The sequence below is a fragment of the Brachyistius frenatus genome, unplaced genomic scaffold (genome assembly GCF_029030835.1).
Source record: "Brachyistius frenatus isolate BFR_SWC_R1_liver_20210118 unplaced genomic scaffold, ASM2903083v1 Contig_56, whole genome shotgun sequence".
NCBI lineage: Eukaryota > Metazoa > Chordata > Actinopteri > Embiotocidae > Brachyistius > Brachyistius frenatus.
In genome coordinates, this window is record NW_027210655.1 from 1,184,825 (window position 1) to 1,206,231 (window position 21,407).

The 21,407-nt window shown below is 41.6% G+C and overlaps 1 protein-coding gene across 3 annotated transcripts in view; it reads left to right on the forward strand.

Moving 5' to 3' along the window:
- The window catches only part of LOC138624866 (protein kinase C-binding protein NELL1-like), a 247,844-nt gene that overhangs the window by 164,410 nt on the left and 62,027 nt on the right, over positions 1–21,407 (forward strand). For 2 of the 3 annotated variants that reach the window (XM_069705431.1, XM_069705429.1), the window contains exon 13: positions 4,528–4,653. The exons of the other annotated variant lie outside the window; for it this stretch is intronic. In XM_069705431.1, the coding sequence (XP_069561532.1) occupies positions 4,528–4,653 (126 nt within the window). The remainder of the gene's footprint in view (positions 1–4,527; positions 4,654–21,407) is intronic. 3 annotated transcript variants of the gene reach the window in all.

Here is a 21,407-nt window from a genome sequence, read left to right on the forward strand (position 1 = left end):
CGGTTAACTGCCCGACACAGTCGGGCCGTTTTCTTTGCGGAACTTTTTTTAACGGCGTAATTTCATACGTTCAGTTCATTGCGATGACTTGCTGTGCAGCGACTGGAACTCGCATGTAGAATTCATGATTTGTGTAATAAACAAAAAATACCGATTACTGAAAAGCAGGGTTTGTTTGTTTGTTTTGTTTCCCCCCTCACCCTGAAGATGAAACAAAACAGTCGATTAGCTCTAGTACCAAATGCATTAGAGAAAAAAAAAAACTAAAGAAACATCCGATCCGCCGCGCGCGCGCCCGTGCGTCGAAAGCGACGCTCTCCGCGAGTCTCAATTATCACGGTGTGTAATTGCTGGTTGAGATTAACTTCTGAGCGCGCGGAAAAGAGAGCGAGATAGGCAGAACGAGAGAGAGAGAGGTCACAGAAGAGGGGGGTGCTTGATTGCCGAGTGTCGGCGGTTTTGCGGGCGAAGAAAAGTTCTGTGGAGACGGCGATGAGGTTTGTAATCGAGAGGGACGATGGCATTTGGAGGACGGAAGCAGGGAAGCAGCTCCCGTTAAGTCTTTTATTGTATTTTTTTTTTGTTTTTTTGTAAATGCCTCAGAAGGAGGCACTTTTCTCGCAACTCGCACGCATGAATTAGCAATTTGTGTTCTTCAATTAGTGTCAGCTGGAGTTAATGGGTGTTGTCGCCACTCCAATCACTTTGGAAGGAGCCTCGACAGCAGATTTGTTTTACTCGAGGTGTCTACAAATACTGAATTGATTCTTTCATATTATTTGTTGTTCACAGTCAAACCAAGTGTCCTTGAACCCCAGACTCTTTTTACTGTTTAAAAAAAACAAAACAAGTATAATTGTGGTGCAGTATTGGATGTTGTTAATCAGATATTATCATTTTCGTATGTAAAATTCACTAGTATTTTAAAATCGGAATGAAAAGGTATGTTTTGAAGGAGGAGGGTTTGTCCCTGGCAGGATGAATCAATGCTATTGAGCCAAAACGTCTTTTTCCATTTCGTTGTCTGCCACTACAGATTGCGAAAACATTTTTTTTTTTTTTGAACCCATGGTCAAATCTATTTCAGTAATTATTCAGAAAAACGAAACTAATTTTTTTTTTTCAATTCGCAAGGCTTCTTTGCAAAAGCTGAAATTTTCTTTCCCGAACTTTGCCCTCTGATAATAATTTACAAACGCAAATAGTAGATGTTATATAGTAAAAAAAAAAAAAAAAAAAAGAGCACCAAAATCCTGCCTGATTGGAAACTGAGTTTGTGATTTGTAAAATGTAAAATCTAGGGGGATATGGGATTTGATCAATAACCCCTTTCACCACTAAAGTGCAGGATTTGAATCTGGAAGGCAACATGTATTCAATCTTTTGGACATCTACATACATATCAGAGGAGATCGATGGTAATCGTTCCTCATCCACCGAATTAAACCAGGATGGACAAGCATTCTTACAACACACCCACATGGAAAAGGTCTGATTGCTCGTAGATATTGAGATAATTCCCTGTCTTGATTGCCTTCTGCTGATCTATTATTAGAGGTCTGTGAGAAGGGGATTCTCGAACTGAAACTGGATGAGGCTACATGGGATTTAATCTAAATTAAGTCCACGCCTCATCCGTCTCTGCTTTCAAATGAAGAGGTTCGGTGCAAAAGTCTATTACTTACCTCTTCGCTAAAAGGTGATCTGCGTTTAATGAACCACATCTGAGCCAAACTCAATTTCCATTTCTAAAGACCAATCCAAATTCATTAAGCTTTTTCAAAACGCTCTGCTGAGTGACGGCCAATCTGGAAACCTCGAAATACAACTGGTTCACAATGTGTTGAGTTTGTTGAGTGTAAAACGTTTACGAAAGCTCCCACGGAAGTGCACGAACAACAAACACGGGCTCGTCTCTTTGTGTCCGCCGAGCGCCAAAGTTTCCCATTTAGCGAACGCAACAGACTCCGGTGAACACTTTTGCAGTCGAAAAGGAATAATCTCTAAATCTGTCGCCATCTTGTCTCTCATTCAGAGGCGGCGGCTTCAGCTGAGCTTCCAAAAAAAAAAAAAAAAAAAAAAAAAATCCCAAACGTGAGCTGCTCGGAGATCAGCTGCAGTGGCGGGACTTTCGTTTGCAAACACGCCGGCGCAACCCGGGGTTTAACAGAGGACAGAAAAATAAAGGAGTTTCCCCGTCAGCGGGAGACAATATTGTGGTCGGACAGAAAGTTGTTTCCGTTGACCTCTACAGGAAGAGGTGACGCACATATGCCGGCACGTATGTCATCTTCTTCTTTCTGCCTCACAGCATCCAAACACTCGACACGCCGAGACGCACAGTCTTTCTCGTTTTCTCTCTCACGCAGACACACAACGGGATGAGCTGGTGTACACGCACACGCACACGCACACACACACACACACACACACATACTCTCATACTCATACATGCACATAGAGACTCCTATCCTGCCTTATTTTTAGCTGTTCCCCCTACCCAGCCCTGACCTACATCACAGCATGAATAAAGCAGCAGAAAGATGAAGAAAGTGAGCTCGGAGGAGGGAGGGAGGGAGGGAGGAGGGAGGGAAAAGAGGGGTGGGGGGGGCGGAGGAAGGAGGTCTGGGGTGGTGGTGGAGGGAGGGAAGAAGGGAGGAAGGGGAGGGAGGATGAGGAGGGAAGAGAGAGATGCACCGGCAAATCCAGAAAAAAAAAAATTAATTCCCCCCCCCCCCCCTCTGTGTGAAATGACAGTTCCAGTTCTGTCGGTAGAGACCTCACCTGCAACGGCGCTCCCAGCGGAGAGCTGCAGAGGGCAGACACACACACACACACACACACACCGAACACAGGGTGGTGGTGGTGGTGGTGGTGGTGGGGGGGGGGGGGGTGGACCTTGGAACAACAGAGATCAGAAAAGCCTCGTCGTGCCTCAGACTCGACACGAGATGCTTCCCCTCGCCCTCAAACGAAAGGCTGACCGAGGCGGCGGAGCTCTCGACTTTGAACCGCGGAGGCGGCGCGTTCGGGCGACATCACCGGCCTCGAGCAGCGGGCCCCGGCGCCTCGCGTACTATAAAGGATAATCAAATGAGTGGCTTCCAGGGCGGAGTAGGGCGCTTCAAAGGCGAGGTGAAAATTTGATTCAGGTGTTGCTCGGCGGCCTTTTAAAGCACTCAAATAAGTTCCATGTTTTTGATGTAGCAGATCAATGCTTTTTTTTTTTATATGCCGAAGGCCGGAGAGGCTTTTGTACGCCGTTGAACACTTTGATTGTGCAATTCAACACTCCTGCTGAACACTCTCCAAGGATGAAATTTACAGAGAAAGAAACCTCTGAGTGCCCGCATGTAAGCCAATTACATACTTCATAAGCATGGACGGGGAGGAGGAGGGGGGAGGAGAGCGAGGTGGGAGGGGAGGTAGGTGTATGAGCTGAACACCTCGAAGCTGGAACGTATCTATCCAAGGAGAGGATATGGAAATACGCTCTTCACTCTCTGCTTCCCCCCTTAAGTGTAGCGTACAGAGTCCCTTAAGTGGTGGAAAGGCCTGTTAGCCTTGTGGGATAAAAAAAAAAAAAAAAAAAAAAAAAAATCATCTCTCTAAAAAACAACAACAACAAAAAAATACTCTGTACCGCGCAAGTACGGGCACATAAAGATTTTTAGGGGCCCCAACTTTCTGCATAACACCTCCCCCGTGTGTTTTCCGATCCCATTTCATCAGCAGCCATCCGGCTCGGCTAATGCTTTCCCCCGAGCGCCGCGAGTTTTTTTTTAATGCTCGCGCGATGTCTTTCAAGCTACATTAGCGAAGAGGGAGTCTGTGTGTGAAGAGACGACGTAATCTATCATGATATTAGCCGTACATTATGGATGTCGGGGACGACGCCGCTCTCGGATGTCTCTCCCTGCCCCCCCCCCCCCCCCGTCCCCCCGTCTCATCAGCTCTTCCTTTCCTTTAGCGTCCTCTCCTGTCTCTTGTCTCCCTTTCTCTTCTTTCTTTGCTTTCCCTTCAGTATATTTGTGTCTGTTTGTTGTTGTTTTTTTTTTGGTTTTTTGTTTTTTTTTACAATCTTTTCCTCTTCCCTCTTCTTTCTTTCGCGCCCTTAATTCTTCTTCGCTCTCCATTTCCTTTTCTCTGTCATCTCGCCGGGAAGTTCTTTTTTTTATTATTTTTTTTTATCGCATCTAATCAAACAGCGAACTCTAATTTACATATTTAAATGGGAACAAAACCTCCTTATAAAAAAAAAAAATAATAAAAAAAAGTTCCCTTGTTTTGCTGAGATGGATCAATGGGGGGGGCAGTTTTTCTTTTACACCAGTTTTTGTCACACAAAAGTCTAAATATGAATGAATTAGCGAGGTGAAGGCCAGAGTCCACGCTTTTTGATTTGAGCAGCATTGGTTCTCCGAGCTTCGGTCACCTGCTTCGATCGCTCGCCTCGAGTCTGCGCCTTTAAAAGAAAACCCGTCCGGGGAGTTATTAATCCGCCGTATCTGCTCTGTTTGTCCTCAGATATCGACGAGTGCGCGACGCAGATGCATTACTGCCAGTCCAACACGGTGTGCGTCAACCTGCCCGGCGGCCATCGCTGCGACTGTCTTCCAGGCTTCATCAGGGTGGACGAGTACTCCTGCACCGGTACGTCTGCGTGCACGCCAACACGTTACCGCCCGGCTAAAAAAAAAAAAAAAAAAAAAAAGGTTTATGAAATCTGATTATTGGAATACTGTTTACTTTACTTCACACTCGGCTTTTTAACCAGGAGGGAATGAAGGGAAAGCTGATTTTGCTGTTATTCGATGTTCGGTTGGATACCGATTGACTCGTTGTTCGCTTTTAAGCTTCTCTTCTGCGGGGTTTTGAAAGAATATTTGAATCTACTGAACAGAAAGAAAAGGTCATCCGAGATTATTTGTGACGCCGCTGGAGCCGTTTTGGCAGTTTAGCGGGAACATTTCTCCACCTTGCAGTAATTGTGGTTTTCCATTCATCGGTGTTGTTCTTCAGCCCTTTCAAGCCTCACTAGCAGTGAGACTCTTTGGCAATGTCGGTTGGTCTATTGAGTCCAAATTGAAATGTCAGATTAATTCCCCTCAAATTTCAGTACAAATATTCAGACGAGCGAGATGGATCTCAGATATTCGCCCAATCCCCTGACTTTTCATTTAGCGCGACTAACAGGTTGCCATTTTGGTCCCGAGTGAAATTTCTCTCCGACTAGCGGATGGATTTCTGTGAAATTTATCCCCCGGGGGAACTTTCTTTCATTCATAAATCATAATTGCATTGGTTATTAATTTATGACTTTCCCTCACTTTCCACATAGTATCCCCGATGTGATTAAAAAGGGAAATAAAAAGGACAAATGTTTTCCTTAAGTTGTGGGGAAGTAGATCTATTGACTTTTCAGCCTTACATGTAAGGAAAGTAGTCCATGATAAGTTAACTGAATGAATGGATGAATAAGTAAATATTTAATGTCCTCTATTTTTCAGTTTTATCCCTGAATTATCTTCACTCCAGTATTCACATTTCGCAGCGATTCCTATAAAATGTTGGCGCCCATTGACCTCCAGCCGCACGGCTCTGCGGCTGTGACGCTTAAACTTTTATTTTATCATCTGAAATTAAAGCGCCGGCGTTTTTAAAGCCCGGTGTCATCGAACGGGAAGCAACCGTTCATCTTTTTTTTTTTACCGGCTTGTTTACCATAAATATTCTGATTGAAAAATATTTTACCGTTACAGTTTCCCTGACCTTCTCGCCATTGAATGTCGGGGGCGGCTTCGCCAACACGTTCACCTAATTTTAACAACACGATGCAAATGTTCCGACTAGATTTATCCCAAGATATTTCTCAACATTTAGTATAATGACTCTGGCAGCGCTGGGTTTAAAATCGTGGGGGTTTTTTTTTCTTCAGGGGTTCAGAGTGGCATGTTTTTCTCAAGAGTAAATAGAATGTGGTCGGTTGCTGCTCAGTGTTTTTCTCCAGAGAAGTGTTCTTTAATTAGCTCGCAGTTGGCAGCCACGCAGGGACAGCGATCCATGGACAATCAATCCATTTTGCAGCTTGTAAACTGTCCTGGCTGCTGACTGGGAGCCCAAGGAGCACTCTCTACATCTGCTGGGAGAGATAAATCCTCTCGCTGTCTCCCGGTTCCCTCTTCCTGCTTCCCCGTCGGCGGCTCCTCCGGGGCGTCAGATCCTCCGCTCGCGTGTAAAACGGAGTTCGCGGTTTACGGTCGCGGGAAAGCGACTGCTCGTATTTCACGACGCTAACAGGATTTCACATTAGCTTCTGTAATTGGTTGCTTGGGCTGAAAATCTGCATTGTTATTCCTCATTGTGACTGGATCTGGGATGGTATTTGGTAATGATATTGTTGGCTCTGCATTGAGGAGGACTCACACAGACGTACTGTAAAACCAGCTTCGAGTTTTCTCTGGTTTAACTGTCCATTCGTTCCGTCGCGCGATTAGCGTGGAAAAAGTTGAGGGAGTTCGGAAACTGCTTTTGATTGAATAGGAGAGGCAGAAAATTTGCTCACGTGATCGGAGTCGGGAAGCTTTTATGAATAAAAATAGTGGAAGTTCTGCAATGATGCCACTTTGTTTTATGATTTCAATTCTTCATACTGGCGAGTGGCCAAAGACAATTGGTTTGGTGCGTATAATAAGAAGCTGCAATCCCATCAGGGAAACAAATTCATATTTTGAAAAGTAAAAGCCCTACAAACTATGAATGGCTAAAAGTTTTGAATACATGCTGCGTTCAAATGAAACGTGCGAGCTCGTGGTTACAACATGGGAAGTCGTATGCACCGTATGCTTGGCGTTCAAGTGGTTATGTTGTAGAAACATAGTTGCTAGGCAACTGCAACGTGTAAGGCGTCTAGAAGCCACAGAGGCTAACAATTTAGCGAGCTAACAGACAGCTAATTAAATGCAGAAAATGGAAAGGGCAAAGATGAGGCCGCTGGGAGGATGAACATTGTCCTCAGACGTAGTCTATTATTTAAGTTATGAAGACCAACTACGTGACAAAATTACAACATATTAGCTTAACATCATAACGAAAAATAAACTTCCAGGCCCTCTGACATTTCCGTAAACGTCAGCAAACACGTCACAACTCGTGAACTCCAGGCTTATAGAAAATGTTGCGTTCCGTGAATACCACAAGAGGGCGCCGTTCACGTGGACTCTTCTTGTGTACACTGTGAATACGACCCCATTTGAACGCAGCAATAGTCTTAATCTACAAGGGACTCTACTGAAGGAGGCAGATAAATATAGCGAAATAATAAAGTCCAGTATTTCTTTATATAGTGCAGTAAACATGTCCGAAATGGCACCAAACTATATGTTCATGAAAATTGTAGATTCCAATAGGCTATATGTTACGTAGCTCCTTTCGATACCTCACATTACTTTAACAGCTCTTCACAAATTTAAGATTTTGACTTGTTTTTCATGAATATAAAATTCAGGATCTTGTATGCGTAAATCTTGAAAATCGTCCAGAACCGAGATAAAACACAGGAACCGCGGGAAGAATGTGTCGCTGATGGCCATAATATGTTTGTTCCTTTCCCTCTTTGTGTCCTGTGTGTGTGTGTGTGTGTGTGTGTGTGTGTGTGTGTGTGTGTGTGTGTGTGTGTGTGTGTGTGTGTGTGTGTGTGTGGGTGTGGGTGTGCGTTTGTGTGTATACTGCATGTGTGTTGAAGGACATCAGGCAGGTCTTAACTTCATCCACCCACAAACTAATCTTGCATCACTCTAGGCAGCCTATTTTCAATCTGAGCAGCTGCATGCTTCCTTCCAGGGGTGTTAGTAGGTGTAGCACTTTTCCCACAACATATATCACTTTGTTTGCTTTTTTTGGACACCCTCTCTCCTCTCTCCCTCTCTCTCTCTCTTTTTCCCTGCCTGGCGGAGGGGCCTGTCCTTTGTGAAGACAGCGCCCTGTAAACAATAGCAGGCTGCAGTAATTGTGGTTCCACTTGATTTCACCTCTATGGAAGCAGGGGAGCAGCTCTGGGGAAACCAGGGGGGAGGAACGGAGGGAGGGAGAGCGGTGGCAGAGAGTGTGAGGTCTTACTCCTCCCCCACCCGGCTTTGCAAAATGGTTGTCGCAGCTTACAGGCTGCCTTAATGCTTAAAATAAATAACACCTGCATTTAAAGGAAAATTTGATGCAATTTGAACTTACAATGTGTACATGACCCAAGATGTTTTGGCGTCCGTATCTTTGGTTCTCAGTACTTCGCACTGCACCTGTGAATCAAAGCAGGTTGGAACTATGACATCTTCTTCATTTGGACTTCGTCCAAGTTTGACAAACCACCAAAAAAAAAAAAAAAAGAAATTGACTCTCACTTACCCTCCTCCTGGTCTTGCCATGTGTGCAGTTTTTCTACTCTTTTAATACGAACTGATCCGGGATTTGCTGTGGGGTATTTTGATTGAACACATTAATCTACAGTATGTAAGCACAAAATGCAAATTTGCCTCGCGTCAGTTATGTGTACAAAATTCCAATTTGGAAAAACAAGCCATCCGCAGGCATTCCCCGGGGCACTTTCCTGCTCCGCCTTGTTGGTAATCCACCCTCATATAAAAGTTTCTCTCCACTAACTTTTATATGCTTCTCAAACCTTGTATTTGTGCTCAGGATTACATACCCAGTTTTTACTCTGTTAATTAAAAAAAACTAAAATCCATCTCATTAGAAGCAATCTGAAAAAGAGCTTTGATGCTTTTTTTTTTTTCCCCTGGTGCATCTCTGATTGTCATCCCGGTGAGGCCGCATTATACTCTTTCTTATACTGGCTCAGATGACCAAAACAAAGTCAAATAAACAGGAATGCTGTCTAAAACTGTAAATTTTAAGCCCAGCTCGTTGTATTTTTTTTTTTAAATGTAGTAGCAAAATAAAAGGTTGATAAAACATCTTATCTCAGCTGGCCTCAAAGGGTCATAAAAATAGAAAGATGGGTCTGCAAGTATCAGTCTTAAAACTCAATGTCGAATTAAACACAGCATATAAGGTTTTTAGTATTGATTATTATTTGGAATATAACAGAATAGCAAAACTAAGTGAGGTCGCATTCATATACTGTATTTGAACTTCAGAAATAAATCAGCAGGTGGAAAATCTGCATTTTGTTTCTCAGCTGATCAGAAAGACTGAAACTATCTGACCATTTTACTGCTCTGTTAACAAACCAGACTAATGTCAACACCTCTTTAGTACACAAAGACGATCTGTTAAGTATCTTATAGCAGGTTCTAATCTTGTGTTTAGAGTTTGGTCGGATTAAGATTGTTTAAAAAAGTCTCTCCATCAGTAACTCATTAGTTGGTTCTGAATCAGTTTCTGACTCAGATGTCAAAATCTTCTTGCAAATCTGGCAGATCATAGCAGTCCTCAAACTTACATAGTGTTGATGAAAGTAAACTGTAGATTAATAAGAATAATACAATGTAATGCTGTGGGGATACACGTCATTGCAGTGGAGGTATTTTCAAACTAATCATAAAGTTGCAAAGCAGCAATAAAAGAGATACATTGTCAGGTTTTACTCAATAATAATAATAATAATACCTTTATTTATAGTTCACCTTTCAAAAACATGCAATTTAAACAGACCCAAACATAGGATATAACAAAATACAGTTAACAGTTAAGAATTTGATAAAACTGAGTCTTCAGAAGAGATTTAAAAGACAATACTGGGTTTTTATCTGCCTGAGAGTTTCAGGCAGTAACATCTTAGAATCAATTCTAAAACTCACAGGTAACCCGAGAAGGGCACCGCGGATTGATGTGATATGCTTGCTTCTCTTAAGACGAGTTAAACGCCTGGCAGCTGTGTTTTGTATCAACCGCAGTCTTTGAATGTCTCGCTCGCTGATACCAGATTACGGCGCATCGCAATCGCCAAGTCTCGACCTTTTCTAAGTCTGCAGATGAAAGGAGGGGCTTATAATGTCGGGGCTTATAACTCTGACTTAGCAGTCTTTCATTTGACAGGTACTGTAACCATTTCGGATGATGTCACGTGTCTTTGCACTCAAGTGTGATTCATGCTGCATGAAAACAGCTCCTGCAGTGTTTACCGTTAGGGCCCGGGTGATTCGGTGCAAAGGGAAAGTGGTGGGTTCAGTCTGTTTCAACGGGATACAACGGTGCCGCCAAGGGAACAGAACCAAGAGAAACAGTAATAGTATAGCACCATAAGTGTGAAGTGTCATTGTGTAATGGTGGGTAGATTTATTTTCATGCGCCTTTTGTCCTGATGGCAAAGCGTGAAATAGACATGCCGATCCATCACAGCAAAACGTGAGCAAGCCACGCTTTGGCCTGCCGAGGTCTGAAAGTTATGAATTATAAAAGCGTGGAACTTATACGCGCGTAAATGTCAATGTGACGCTGGAGTCGTTTTTCTTTGTACACAAACCCCGACCACGTGTTTATTTAGTAACCACAATGACATCTTTTCGCAAAAAGTTTCATTTTTGTGTAAATCACTTGGCTCTACGCATGCAGTAGGTTTCATTTTCTTCCACTACAGGGAAACGTGTAACTTCCAACACCGGCGTGTCTATTTCACGCTTTGCAGTGATACCGGGTGGCCACTACACGCCTGATTATGGTACTGCAAGTTCTGTCTAAGATCAAAAAGCTCCGACTAGTCAGCAGCAGTGGTCTTATCCTCCATATTTTGTTGTTGGCAGTTGATGAATAGAGTGTGCGCAGGACACGTTTCCTTAAACCTCCAGACAGTGAGTTCGGGGAGACGGCGTGAGGGTGAATACAGACATTGATGAAATAGCTATTTATTTTAAGAGCAAAGTGATGAATTTTAACAATGCGTTTGGCTAAAGACTCCAATTTGCTAAAAGTGTCGATGATACTGGTGTTCACTGTCCTCCAGTGCAAACAGAGCTCAAATGCTTTCCCCCCGTGGAAGGTCACAATGACCTCTGACTCGTGTTGGTGGATAATAGTTATCTGCCAGAGCTTACTGTGAAAACGCCAGTCCGACTCCCACTGTGTACTTATCCGAAAGAACTCCGGGTGTTAAGAGGACTTGTTTTTCTGCATTAATCAGGCACTGATAAGGCTCGCAGTTCCAGACTGAAAACTGCAGAAATAAAAAGTTTCAGGTTCTTCCGTGCTACTCGACATCGTCTGCGATTAAACTTCCTCAGCAGCTTCACCGAAGGCCTGGAGATATAGTGCAGTGTAATACTGCTATTTTAAAATGAAGCTATTAGAAGCTGTAATTCTGCCACACTATATGACACTCAAGACACTTTAATGTAGCAGCTGTCACAATTTTATCATCAGACCATTATTATTGGCTGGATTTATTACAGACATTTTAGTCTTGGCTGATTGTTGATATTAATTTAGGTATAAAAATGTTTTTAGGCCGCATGTATATGTATTGATGAATCTGTTGCTTTTCCTAAAATTCTAATACGTCTTAATTTATGGTATTTATATAAAAAAAAAACTGGAATTCAGCTGTTTGTCCGTGAACTGTGTTCATCTGATAACATTTTACCATTCGGCCCAACCGACCAAAGATTTCTGTCGTCCTATATTCATATATTGTATAAATATACAACTGTGTATTTCACTTTTAAGCATAAATTGATCAGTGAATCCCTCCGTTCAAGCTCACATTAATATCATTAGTGTGTCCACCTGTGACTCCATTATTGTTTCCTTTATTGTTTAGCTGACATAAACAAACCGTGGTACTTTAATTGTATTGACTGAACTTGAAGTGTTTGCACGTGTTTGCATGTGTTTGGGTTTCAGTCGACTAATCCTCGATTCAAACTGCCGCCACGTTACACGTTTATGATTCCTCTAATGTATATTTCTCCGCTATCCTCCCCGTGCACTACTGATCAATACTTCCTTTTTTTCTTCTTTTTTTTTTTTTCTTTTCTAATCAGCCTGTTCTTCACAGATAATTTGCTGAGGCGCTGCCGTAAAGCTGACCAGAAGAAGCTGCCATTAATTTCATGCATCAGCTGATACATATATTCGTCTAAATTCTAGCATTGGAAAAGGCTGCATCCCCTCCCCGCAAGATACATTACATGTTTAATGAAAACGTAATCAAATCCAATTCCAATTATACATGTAATGATTGTGGAGCTCAGGTGTGACGAGCCTGGAAAACCTTGGCAACCCTCCCTGTATGCATTAACTGTTCAAAAATGGAGGTCATGTTGTTTAACTGGCTTGGCACCCGCCAATTTATTAAGCCCATCAAACACAGTTTGGGAAAAGGAAGGAGGGAGTGAGATAAGTTTTTCCTTCACCCTCACTTTCATCCATTTGTAATTGCCTCTGAGAAGCTGGTGTTTATATTTAGCTTCCCCCTCCCCATAAAGGTTTGATGTAAGGAGTGTTTCTTCGTGTTCGTCATCGGACTGTACAACCATCCAGAGTGATGTCTGTCTTAATGGTACGCTGCTTGTCGGTTAGCTTCGTCTCTTTTTTCTTTGATGCGTTCTCTTCCCGTTCCCGAGATGCGTGGGGGGGGGGAGAGAGAAAAAAAAAATGCTCTTAAGCTATGCATGAGATGGATATTTACTGACAGAGCCCATTAATGGGACTTGCTATCATTAATATGAATTGCTGCCTAAGCATCTTTATTGGCTTGAGCTGTATATTTCACTGGGTATTAAATTCATTGTATTGTTTGCTTCTTTGCTGCTGCTGCTGCTGCTGCACAGAGACGATATGAACTGGGTGGTCAGGACACTGTAAAGCAAACTCGACGCTAATGCCGCCGAAGGAGCGGCTGTTATTCATGTTGTGAACGAGGATATTTGCAGCGTAATGAGAGGCTCTTGTGTTTTCAAGTGCTAGGTCTTTAGTGTTTCATGTTAATAATGACGTGATTGTAACACACTCTGCTGCTGTGCAGATTTCTCTCCTGGTGTCACTTCTCCTGCTCCCCTGGCCCATTTTATTGCGAGCCGCGCTTAGATACATGACATCATGATTTTTTTTTTTTTTTTTTTTTTAAGTAAAAAAAATATTTGGTTTTTCCTATCACTGCTTGTTCAAGTGGCCAAACAAAGTTAATGGATGTAGCCCAATTTGGGGCCCGCCAAGTTTGGACAGCACCTTCTTTGTTTTGGTATTTGACAAGCTCTTGCTTATTTTCCTTTTTTCGTAATTGCTGTAAAATCCTAACCGTAATGACTGAGAACCGTACATTTTCTGTAGCAAAAACGGCATAATATGACTTTGGCTATGTACAATATGGTGCTGTTAAGCTTCTCTATGAAATTAAATTGGCCCGGGTTTCAAGAATGACGGTATTCTCTCTCTCTCGCTCTCCAACTGATGCCCATGTGCTGTTAGTGTGTCCTGTATGTCACTGATTTTGGGCTGAAAAGAAACAAAATGGAAAAAACTGGCAAATTTGGACAATAATTTCCACAAAATAATCACTTCGATGTCAATCCATATGGCGTAGTGCATCCAGAGTAATGTTTGGCCCTTTGTAGGAAAGAATTTGTTCAGGACCTAGTTCAGTTAAGTCATCAAAACTGCTCACTTAAGTTTAACTATGTAAATATGTGGTCTCCAGTGTTAAAGTCAGACATTCTGCATACTTGCTCCCCAGGTCTCCTCTTCAGAATACTTATTGTAAATAGGTATTAATGTTCATATCTTCCATGTAGTTACTGTAAAAAATAACTGTACTGAAACAAGTAGATTGTACATTGTTCAGGGGCACCTTAAGTGGTCTTAAAAATTCACCAAAATGTATAAAGGTCCATAAATATGTCCTGTAAGGACCCCTTTAAGCCCTGTTTAGTCTTAGTAAAATCTTCTTATTTCTAAAAAACACACACCTGCATACAATAGCTCTGAGAAGCAGCTGTAAAAGGTGGAATAAATTGACCGGAGGGTCAAAAAAAAACTGCCTCTTGAACTCCAGGTAGATCACTGCAGGGAAATTAGACATTTTCTCCAACTAAATTTATGGAAATCCATGTCCTTCAGGTTAAATGCTATGACAGGCAGTCAATATTTTTTCCCCCGTGGCCCAGGACAGATCTCTGCTGAGTTCACATCACGTCAAGGTGAGCAGCAAGGCTGAGGCAGAAAGTGAGCATGACGACTTTGTGTTAGCAAAAAAGGAAAAAAAAAAAACCTTGAAATGTCTGCCATGCTCTGTTCTTCTTTATGGGCTTGTCACTGGTCATTAAATTCCACATTACTGAAGTGTTCTGCTTGACATTATTGAATGGAGTGACGACTTAAGAGATGAGGACATGTTTTAGAAATTTACTATGCAAAGTAAAAGTGAATCATGAGGTGATGGTTTAACTCATAGATCCCCTAATACACGCTGAGTCAAGAGTAAAATATGTGTAATCAGAGAGAGTACAAGAAAACCAAAAGTGGGTATAAATAACCAAATGTTATTAAAAAAAAAAAAAAAGCTAACTGGTTGTGTGGAGACGGCTGCAATTCTTAAAGGCAGGAAGAGAGATCAAGGTCGTTGAGAAAGAGCTTTGCACAGATGCACAGAGAGGGAATTTAATTATGAAACTGTACATATGTGACTAAATCTGCATCAGGATTACATGTTTAACCCTCGTGTTGTCCTTGGGTCCTTGGCAGCTGTGTTCAACCAATTTCTATTTTATTTTCATATTTTTTGGGGATCATTGGTGACAAGGAGGCTGTGAGGGTTTCTTTAAAGAATGATGACCGATGATCCCAAAACATATAAAAATATAGAAATAAAACAGAACTTGGTTGAGCACAGCTTGCGGGTCATTTTGACCCGAGGACAACACGAGGGTTAATTCAGTTCAGTTTTATTTATGAAGTGCCAAATCATCATTAAGTCATCTCAGGGCGCTTTTACATATTAGGTCAAGACCTTACATTATAATAGAGAGAAATATGGAGTAAAAGCTCACTTATAACGGGAATCAGAACTGGGCAGCCGTCTGCTTTAAACGTTTGGGGTGAGGGGAGAGTGGAGAGAGAAAAGAACAGCATAGAGGAACAATAAACCAGGGGTTTCCAAAAAGTTACTGTACTGGTTGCTCGCGAGCTAACGTTGAGTTTGTTTGCGTGTTGAGTACAAGCGGCGACCAACAGTGACGTCACCCGTTGGTTTGTGAACGGCCGTTATGAAGCCCGGAGTTCAGATAGTGGCTGTCGCCATCTTGCTGGTTTAGAGCAGTTTGGAGCAGGAAGTGACCATGTATGGACAAGAGGAACGAGGATGAGCGAGCGGTGGATCTGACTCGATCTGACTAAAAATCCGACGATACTACGTCCTGCCTGCAGATAGTGGAAACCTGACTGTAACACATGCCTGTCAATCAAACAAACACGCCCCCCAAAAACACAGCTTTTTGACACTTCTTTTTTAAAATAATGATGGGATTTTTTTTTTTTTTTCCGATGAAGCAACTTCAGCTTGCACAACTTTGATAACTTGTGGAAAAACTTTATGGACTTAGAATTCGATTAGAGAAGTTGAATGGGAGTCGTCCACTTTTATATACAGTCCATGGTTCACTATCAATTTGTTATTGTTCACATAAAAGAAGCTTATTCAGCTGCCTTTGGTGGAAGTCAGCGGTGAATAAATGTTACATTTTGTAAAAGTAGCTCGCAGAGGAAAAAAAAGGTTGGAGACCCCTGCTATAAACACTGGGCAGGTTGGTGGAGCCATGTAACCGCAAATCACAGATACCTTCAGAAAGGGAGCAGGGAGGACAGAGAGGGAAAAAAAAATCTCAAACTGCAGGAGAGAGAAGACACAAAGCTAACGATTCAGTGTGAGTGTGTGGAGAGTGAAAGAGCGTCGAGGAGTTGAGAGGTGCTCGGCGCATCGTGGGAGGTCTCAAAGCAGCTCAGGGCCTTTAGCAGCATAACTAAGGGATGACTCAAGGTGACCTGAGCCCCCACCATTAGCTTTATCAAAAAGGAAAGTTTTCATCTTGAAAGTCGAGAGGCCGTCTGCCTCCCAAACCCAAACCGGGAGCTGGTAAGGGTTTTGCCTGCCGTTGTGCTTTTTGAAACGTAAGCCTGAACTCTGAAAGCGAAGCTCTGGGAAAAAAAAAAAAAAAAGTCTTTAAGACATGATGGAGCTTGATCATAAAGGGCTTTGTATGGCAGAAGGACTTTAAATTGTATTCTTGATTTTACAGGGAGCCAATAAAGAGAAAGTATTATATGGAAAAAATGGGATTTCTCTTTGTAAATCCCGTCACTTGTCTCACGACAGCGTTTTTGGATGAACTGGAGGAATTTAAGAGAGTGAGGACACACTTGGGAATAATAAGGAATTACAACAGTCCAGCCTCAAGTAACAAATGCATGCACTAGTTTTTCAACATCACTTTTTAAGACAGGATGTTGCTAATTTTGACAATATCCCACAGATGAAAGGTTCTACAGCATGAATTACTGTTATTAAGCTTGTTTACTCGTCCGACAAAAATAAACCATTTCCACGTCACTCTAAAGTCCTTTGTTCAGCTTTCTGGATTTTCATCCTGGAGAGGACACGCTTGTCATAGCAACCATTATTGCCTGATATCTCCCTTTTTCCTGGTTTCCAAGAAGGAAAAAGAAAAAAAGCATAACTTTTTGAGGGATTAATCTTCATGTAATGGATTTTTGTTGTTGTCTTTCATGTAAAACTTCTGCGATGACTTTGTTCAAACATGACAGGGACATTACAAATTATGTATGAAGAAGGTTCCCACCATTATGTGCCAAGCTGTTTTGTTATCTTGTCCTTTGCATAGAGAGGCACCAATTATGTTACATCATTGCCAGAACAACTTCCACCCATCTTTTCAAAAGTTTTTTTTTTTTTTTTTTAAATCTCACAAAAAGTCTCTCTTTAGAATAAAATCTGCCCCTATATATAAAATCAAGATAAATATATTCCTATTGTGATCTTGTGGCTGAAAAAACTTTACATTCCAATATCCTAAAGTTTAGTTTAACTCTCGTTTTGTTCAAAGAAAATAAAAAAACCATAGGAATTTGGGTTACTACATAGACTGTATATTAAAGTGGACGTAGCTTTTGGCTCCGAAAAGTCAGGCCGATGCAGAAGTGCGATACCACCGGGTGCCACTAGAGGTTGTCTCCAAAAAGCATCGGTTTCTGTAGACCCCCATTCAACTTCTCATGAAATTCTCAGTCAATAAAAGTTTTCCACAAGTTTCCTGTATGTCATTCGTTAAATTTACTCTTACAGATTTGTGTTCTTACGGTCCATCCGACAATAATCCCGTCATTAATTATAAAATAAGCTTAAAAAAAACAAAAAAACCTGTGTTTTGGGTGGCGTGTCCATTTAATTGACATGGCTGTGCTGCAGTCAAGTTTCCGCTATCGGTGGGCGGGACGTAGTATCGCCGAAGTTCCAATCAGATTGGTCAGATCCACCGCTTGCTCCTCCCACAGCTCGTCCAAATATGGTCACGTCCTGCTCCAAACCGCTCCGAACTAGCATGATGGCGCCGGCCAAACTCTGAAGTCGAGGCTTCATAACGGCCGTTCACAAACCGACGGGTGACGTCACTGTTGGTTGCCGCTTTGTTCACTATCACACAAAAAAACAAAACAGGAAACATTAAGTATGTGGTAAATGTATTGGTCCATTTTAATAGTTTCAGCCTCCATCTTGTGCATGTTTTTACTCGTAACGGCTTCTCTTATTAACACCTAAGCCAAGTATAAATTGCTAAATGGCAGAAGTTTATGTTTCTGTGTGTGTTTGATACCGTAAATGTACCACAAAATCCCCCTTTTCAAATATGACACAAACTTAAAATTGGCAGAACATTAATGAAAATCTGCTTGTGTTAAAAGAAGTGTACGTTTTATTTTTTTTTTCATTTTGATTTGCTCATTTTAGCCCAAACTGATCCTGGGTCTACAGCAGCAAATCACTCCTGCAATATTTTCAGAGGGTGAGGTTTCTCCACAGAAAGATTAAAAAAAAAAGAATTTAAAAAAAAGTCTAATAACAGCCCTCAGTAATAGCTCTGGTGAGATGTGAATAAAGAGAATTTGATTGTTTTATACTAATTACAATCCAAGTCATGTCTTTTTTTTTTTTTTTTTTATCAAGTTATGATTATCTCATATAACACACATGGTCAAACATACTTTAACGCACTCGACAAAATGTCGTAAATGATTAGTTATAATATCCGCCACACTTCAACTCAGATTACATTGAATTTCACGCTGGGTCAGAACTAATTAAGCTACAGCATTAATGTATTTACATTTGGAAAGATGTTTGAGGCGTTTAGCTGCCTCTCTTCTCCTGAATAAAATTACTGTACAAGGAGAACAACAGTCGAGGGAAGTTTAATGCAAATTGTGCAGGTGCCTCACAACATACAAAGTTAAAGTGAAGATGCCGGTGGACCAAAAAAATCATTAACTTTCGGATAGGATAGCAAATAGTTGTTCATACACTGAAAATCTTTTAATTTCATCAAAAAAATTTGCATTTAGCTCGTCGCTTCACCTGCAGGCCACGTCTCCGTTTCACCTGCACACGCAAAAACAGAAAAACTGGAGGGATAAGATGTTTTGTGTTAATAAATAATTGTTTTATGTTCAATCTGAAGCATCTCGTGAACATCCATCCTTTTAAGGTCAAACATTAAAGTAAAAAATATAAACTTCTTTAAAAAAAAAATGTTTTTAAAATCCCATAATGCAACGCTTTGCCACTTTTGGTGTTTATTACTGTTATATGATGTCACATCACATGATGTTTCAGTGAAGATGACTCTAAAGTGCCCAGAATCTCTAATTTACTGCTCACCAGGCTACTTATCCTACAAGGGACAGTTAATAACGTTAGTGCAACGGAATGATATCAGACAGTCACGGGTGAGAAACATATTGTTTGTGAAATAACCTCGGGGATCTCCTTCGATCTTCCCGTTACGCCGCGTTCATCTGTGTGCTGTCGGCGCGGGAGCCCCGCCGGGGTGTGACGGCCGCCGTCCGCGTACCCGATAATCGGTCATTATGCATCGTTAGCATGGCGCTTCGCGGGTGGGGTGGGGCGGGGGTGGGGGGTAGGAGGGTCACCTCAACGTGTCCAGACCTGACACCACATCATTCTATAATCATCGCTAATTAGACCGACTCTGACAGCGGCGGGGCAGCTCGCTCAGATTAGGCCGTTGTTATCTCCTGGAGAATCACCGAGGCGACCACTGGTGATGTAATCACTTCCCAGTGACACCCATCATTTATTATTGGTATGGGTTATTATTGTATTGCAGAAGAAAAAAGAAAATCCTCCTGCACACTCTAAACTGCTAGATATTCTCACCCACGGTTGGTCAATACGTTCCATTTACCATTCTCTGAGAGCTGTAATACATTGTTTAAGTCCACCCACTGAACGACAGCCAGCAGCTGATTTTTGAACCCGTCGTAGAAATTTATCAAAATACACTTCCTCTATTAGCCAGTGGATCCTGGCGAAAAAAAAAATTCTATAAAAACAGATGAAATGTCATATTAAAGCTAAGTTAAGCACTATTTTTGTAAAACTTTACTCAAAATATCAGCCCATTGCCTAATCTCGATAATAGACTTAACCTCATTTTATCGACTGCAGGTGTTTTTGTTTTTTTTATACGATCACTTGCACAATACAGAATAATTCAGTCTTCAAACACACATACATGTTCTTCAAATATTGATTGATTTCAGCTGTTATAATGATTTAAAATGGCCTTACCTACTTACTCGAGTGCTTTTAATGTCGGCCCCTCTGGTCCTCCGACATGAACTGTACAATTGCTGTGATATTCAGGACAAATTCCTCTAATTAAGCAACTTTTAACTTTCATTCACTGAGTCAGGCTCAAAGTGTTGACGTCTTAAAATGAAATCTTATCGATGACCTTTTTTGCATGGCTTTGTCTCGAAAATTTTACAAATTGTACTTGTTTTCTCCTAAATGTATTTATTCTAGTGGAAATTTATCTACTAACGTATTCGCTGTCAAAAATTCCTTGATAACAAGTTTGTCTTTCATATCCTTTGCTGACAAATTAAAAAAAAAAAAAAAAAAAAAAGCACCAAATGCCAAGTTATAATGAATATCATACCTCCACACCAGGTGGATAACGAAAGCAACAACGGCAGAAAAAAGCAGCTTCAGTCCAAAGTCAATGTGGTACCGGACATTCAGCCTCGGTACTGCTGTGCACATGTTGGCAGTGCTCACAGCTCAATGTGAGATTTGTGTAGTTACATGCCGGAGTCAAGTGAAACTAGATTTTAAGCCTGAAGACGCCATCGACAACGAAGGTATACTTGCATTAAACTATGTTTGAATCACCAGCTGTTCAGAGGTTAACAACGCAAGGATGTTACATCTAGTTCTCTCACAATAAAAACACATTTAATGCTACAAAATAGACCCATCCACATCCTGATCCTGGGAGTCACATATGATGGATAGATAGATGGATAGATGGCTTTGTCTTAAATCAAACACTCCACATCTATCAACTCGTCTGTCTTGCTGCATTCTGAGGGCTGCAGGGATATAAGGAACTGAAGTAGAAGCCTTTCCTACTTTATACTGTGTGCTGTTTATAGCAGGTACTATGATCACTCATAATCATTTCTTGATCAGTGCAGATAGATTTACTGATACTCCTGCTTTAAATAAACATTATACCCGTGGTGCAGATGTAAATGCATCGACTGACTCTGGAGTGTTTCATTAGCATAGTTTATACATTATTGTTTTTTAAGCTGTACTGGGTTATTGCTGCACATGTGCCCCGAGTATTCTGTTTGCTGCAGTTGATAAAATTGGCAGCAGGTTCGCTTTGCAGTGTATTTTTTTTACACGAAAATGCCAACTATTAGTTTTGTGCAGTATCTGTTTGGCCTCTCCTCTTTTAAAGAAATCACTCAAAGTCCTGTTGCGAAGTTTTGCTGCCGTCGTGTGTTTATGGTACCAGTAACGCATTTACCGTGTTCCAAAAGGCGTACTTGTGTACTAACAAGCACTATTTTGACTGCATTCACACTGTCAGGTACAGAAGCATGCAATGCACGAACAAGTACCAGGATGATGCACGGAAAAAGGGACCAAAAAAAATAAATGTGAAGCGCTGGACGCTTTCCACCCTAAACGGACGCCATTTTGCCTATGAAAGGGGGCGGGGCCACCGACTTAAAGCATTTTCAAATTGAGGTGTATGGGGAAGCTGCCCTTGTTGCTGGTATGTGGTGTTTTAGAGTACTTTAAACTTAGGGCACGAAAAAAACTTCTGAGCCTGGTTCTGTCAGAGGTTTCT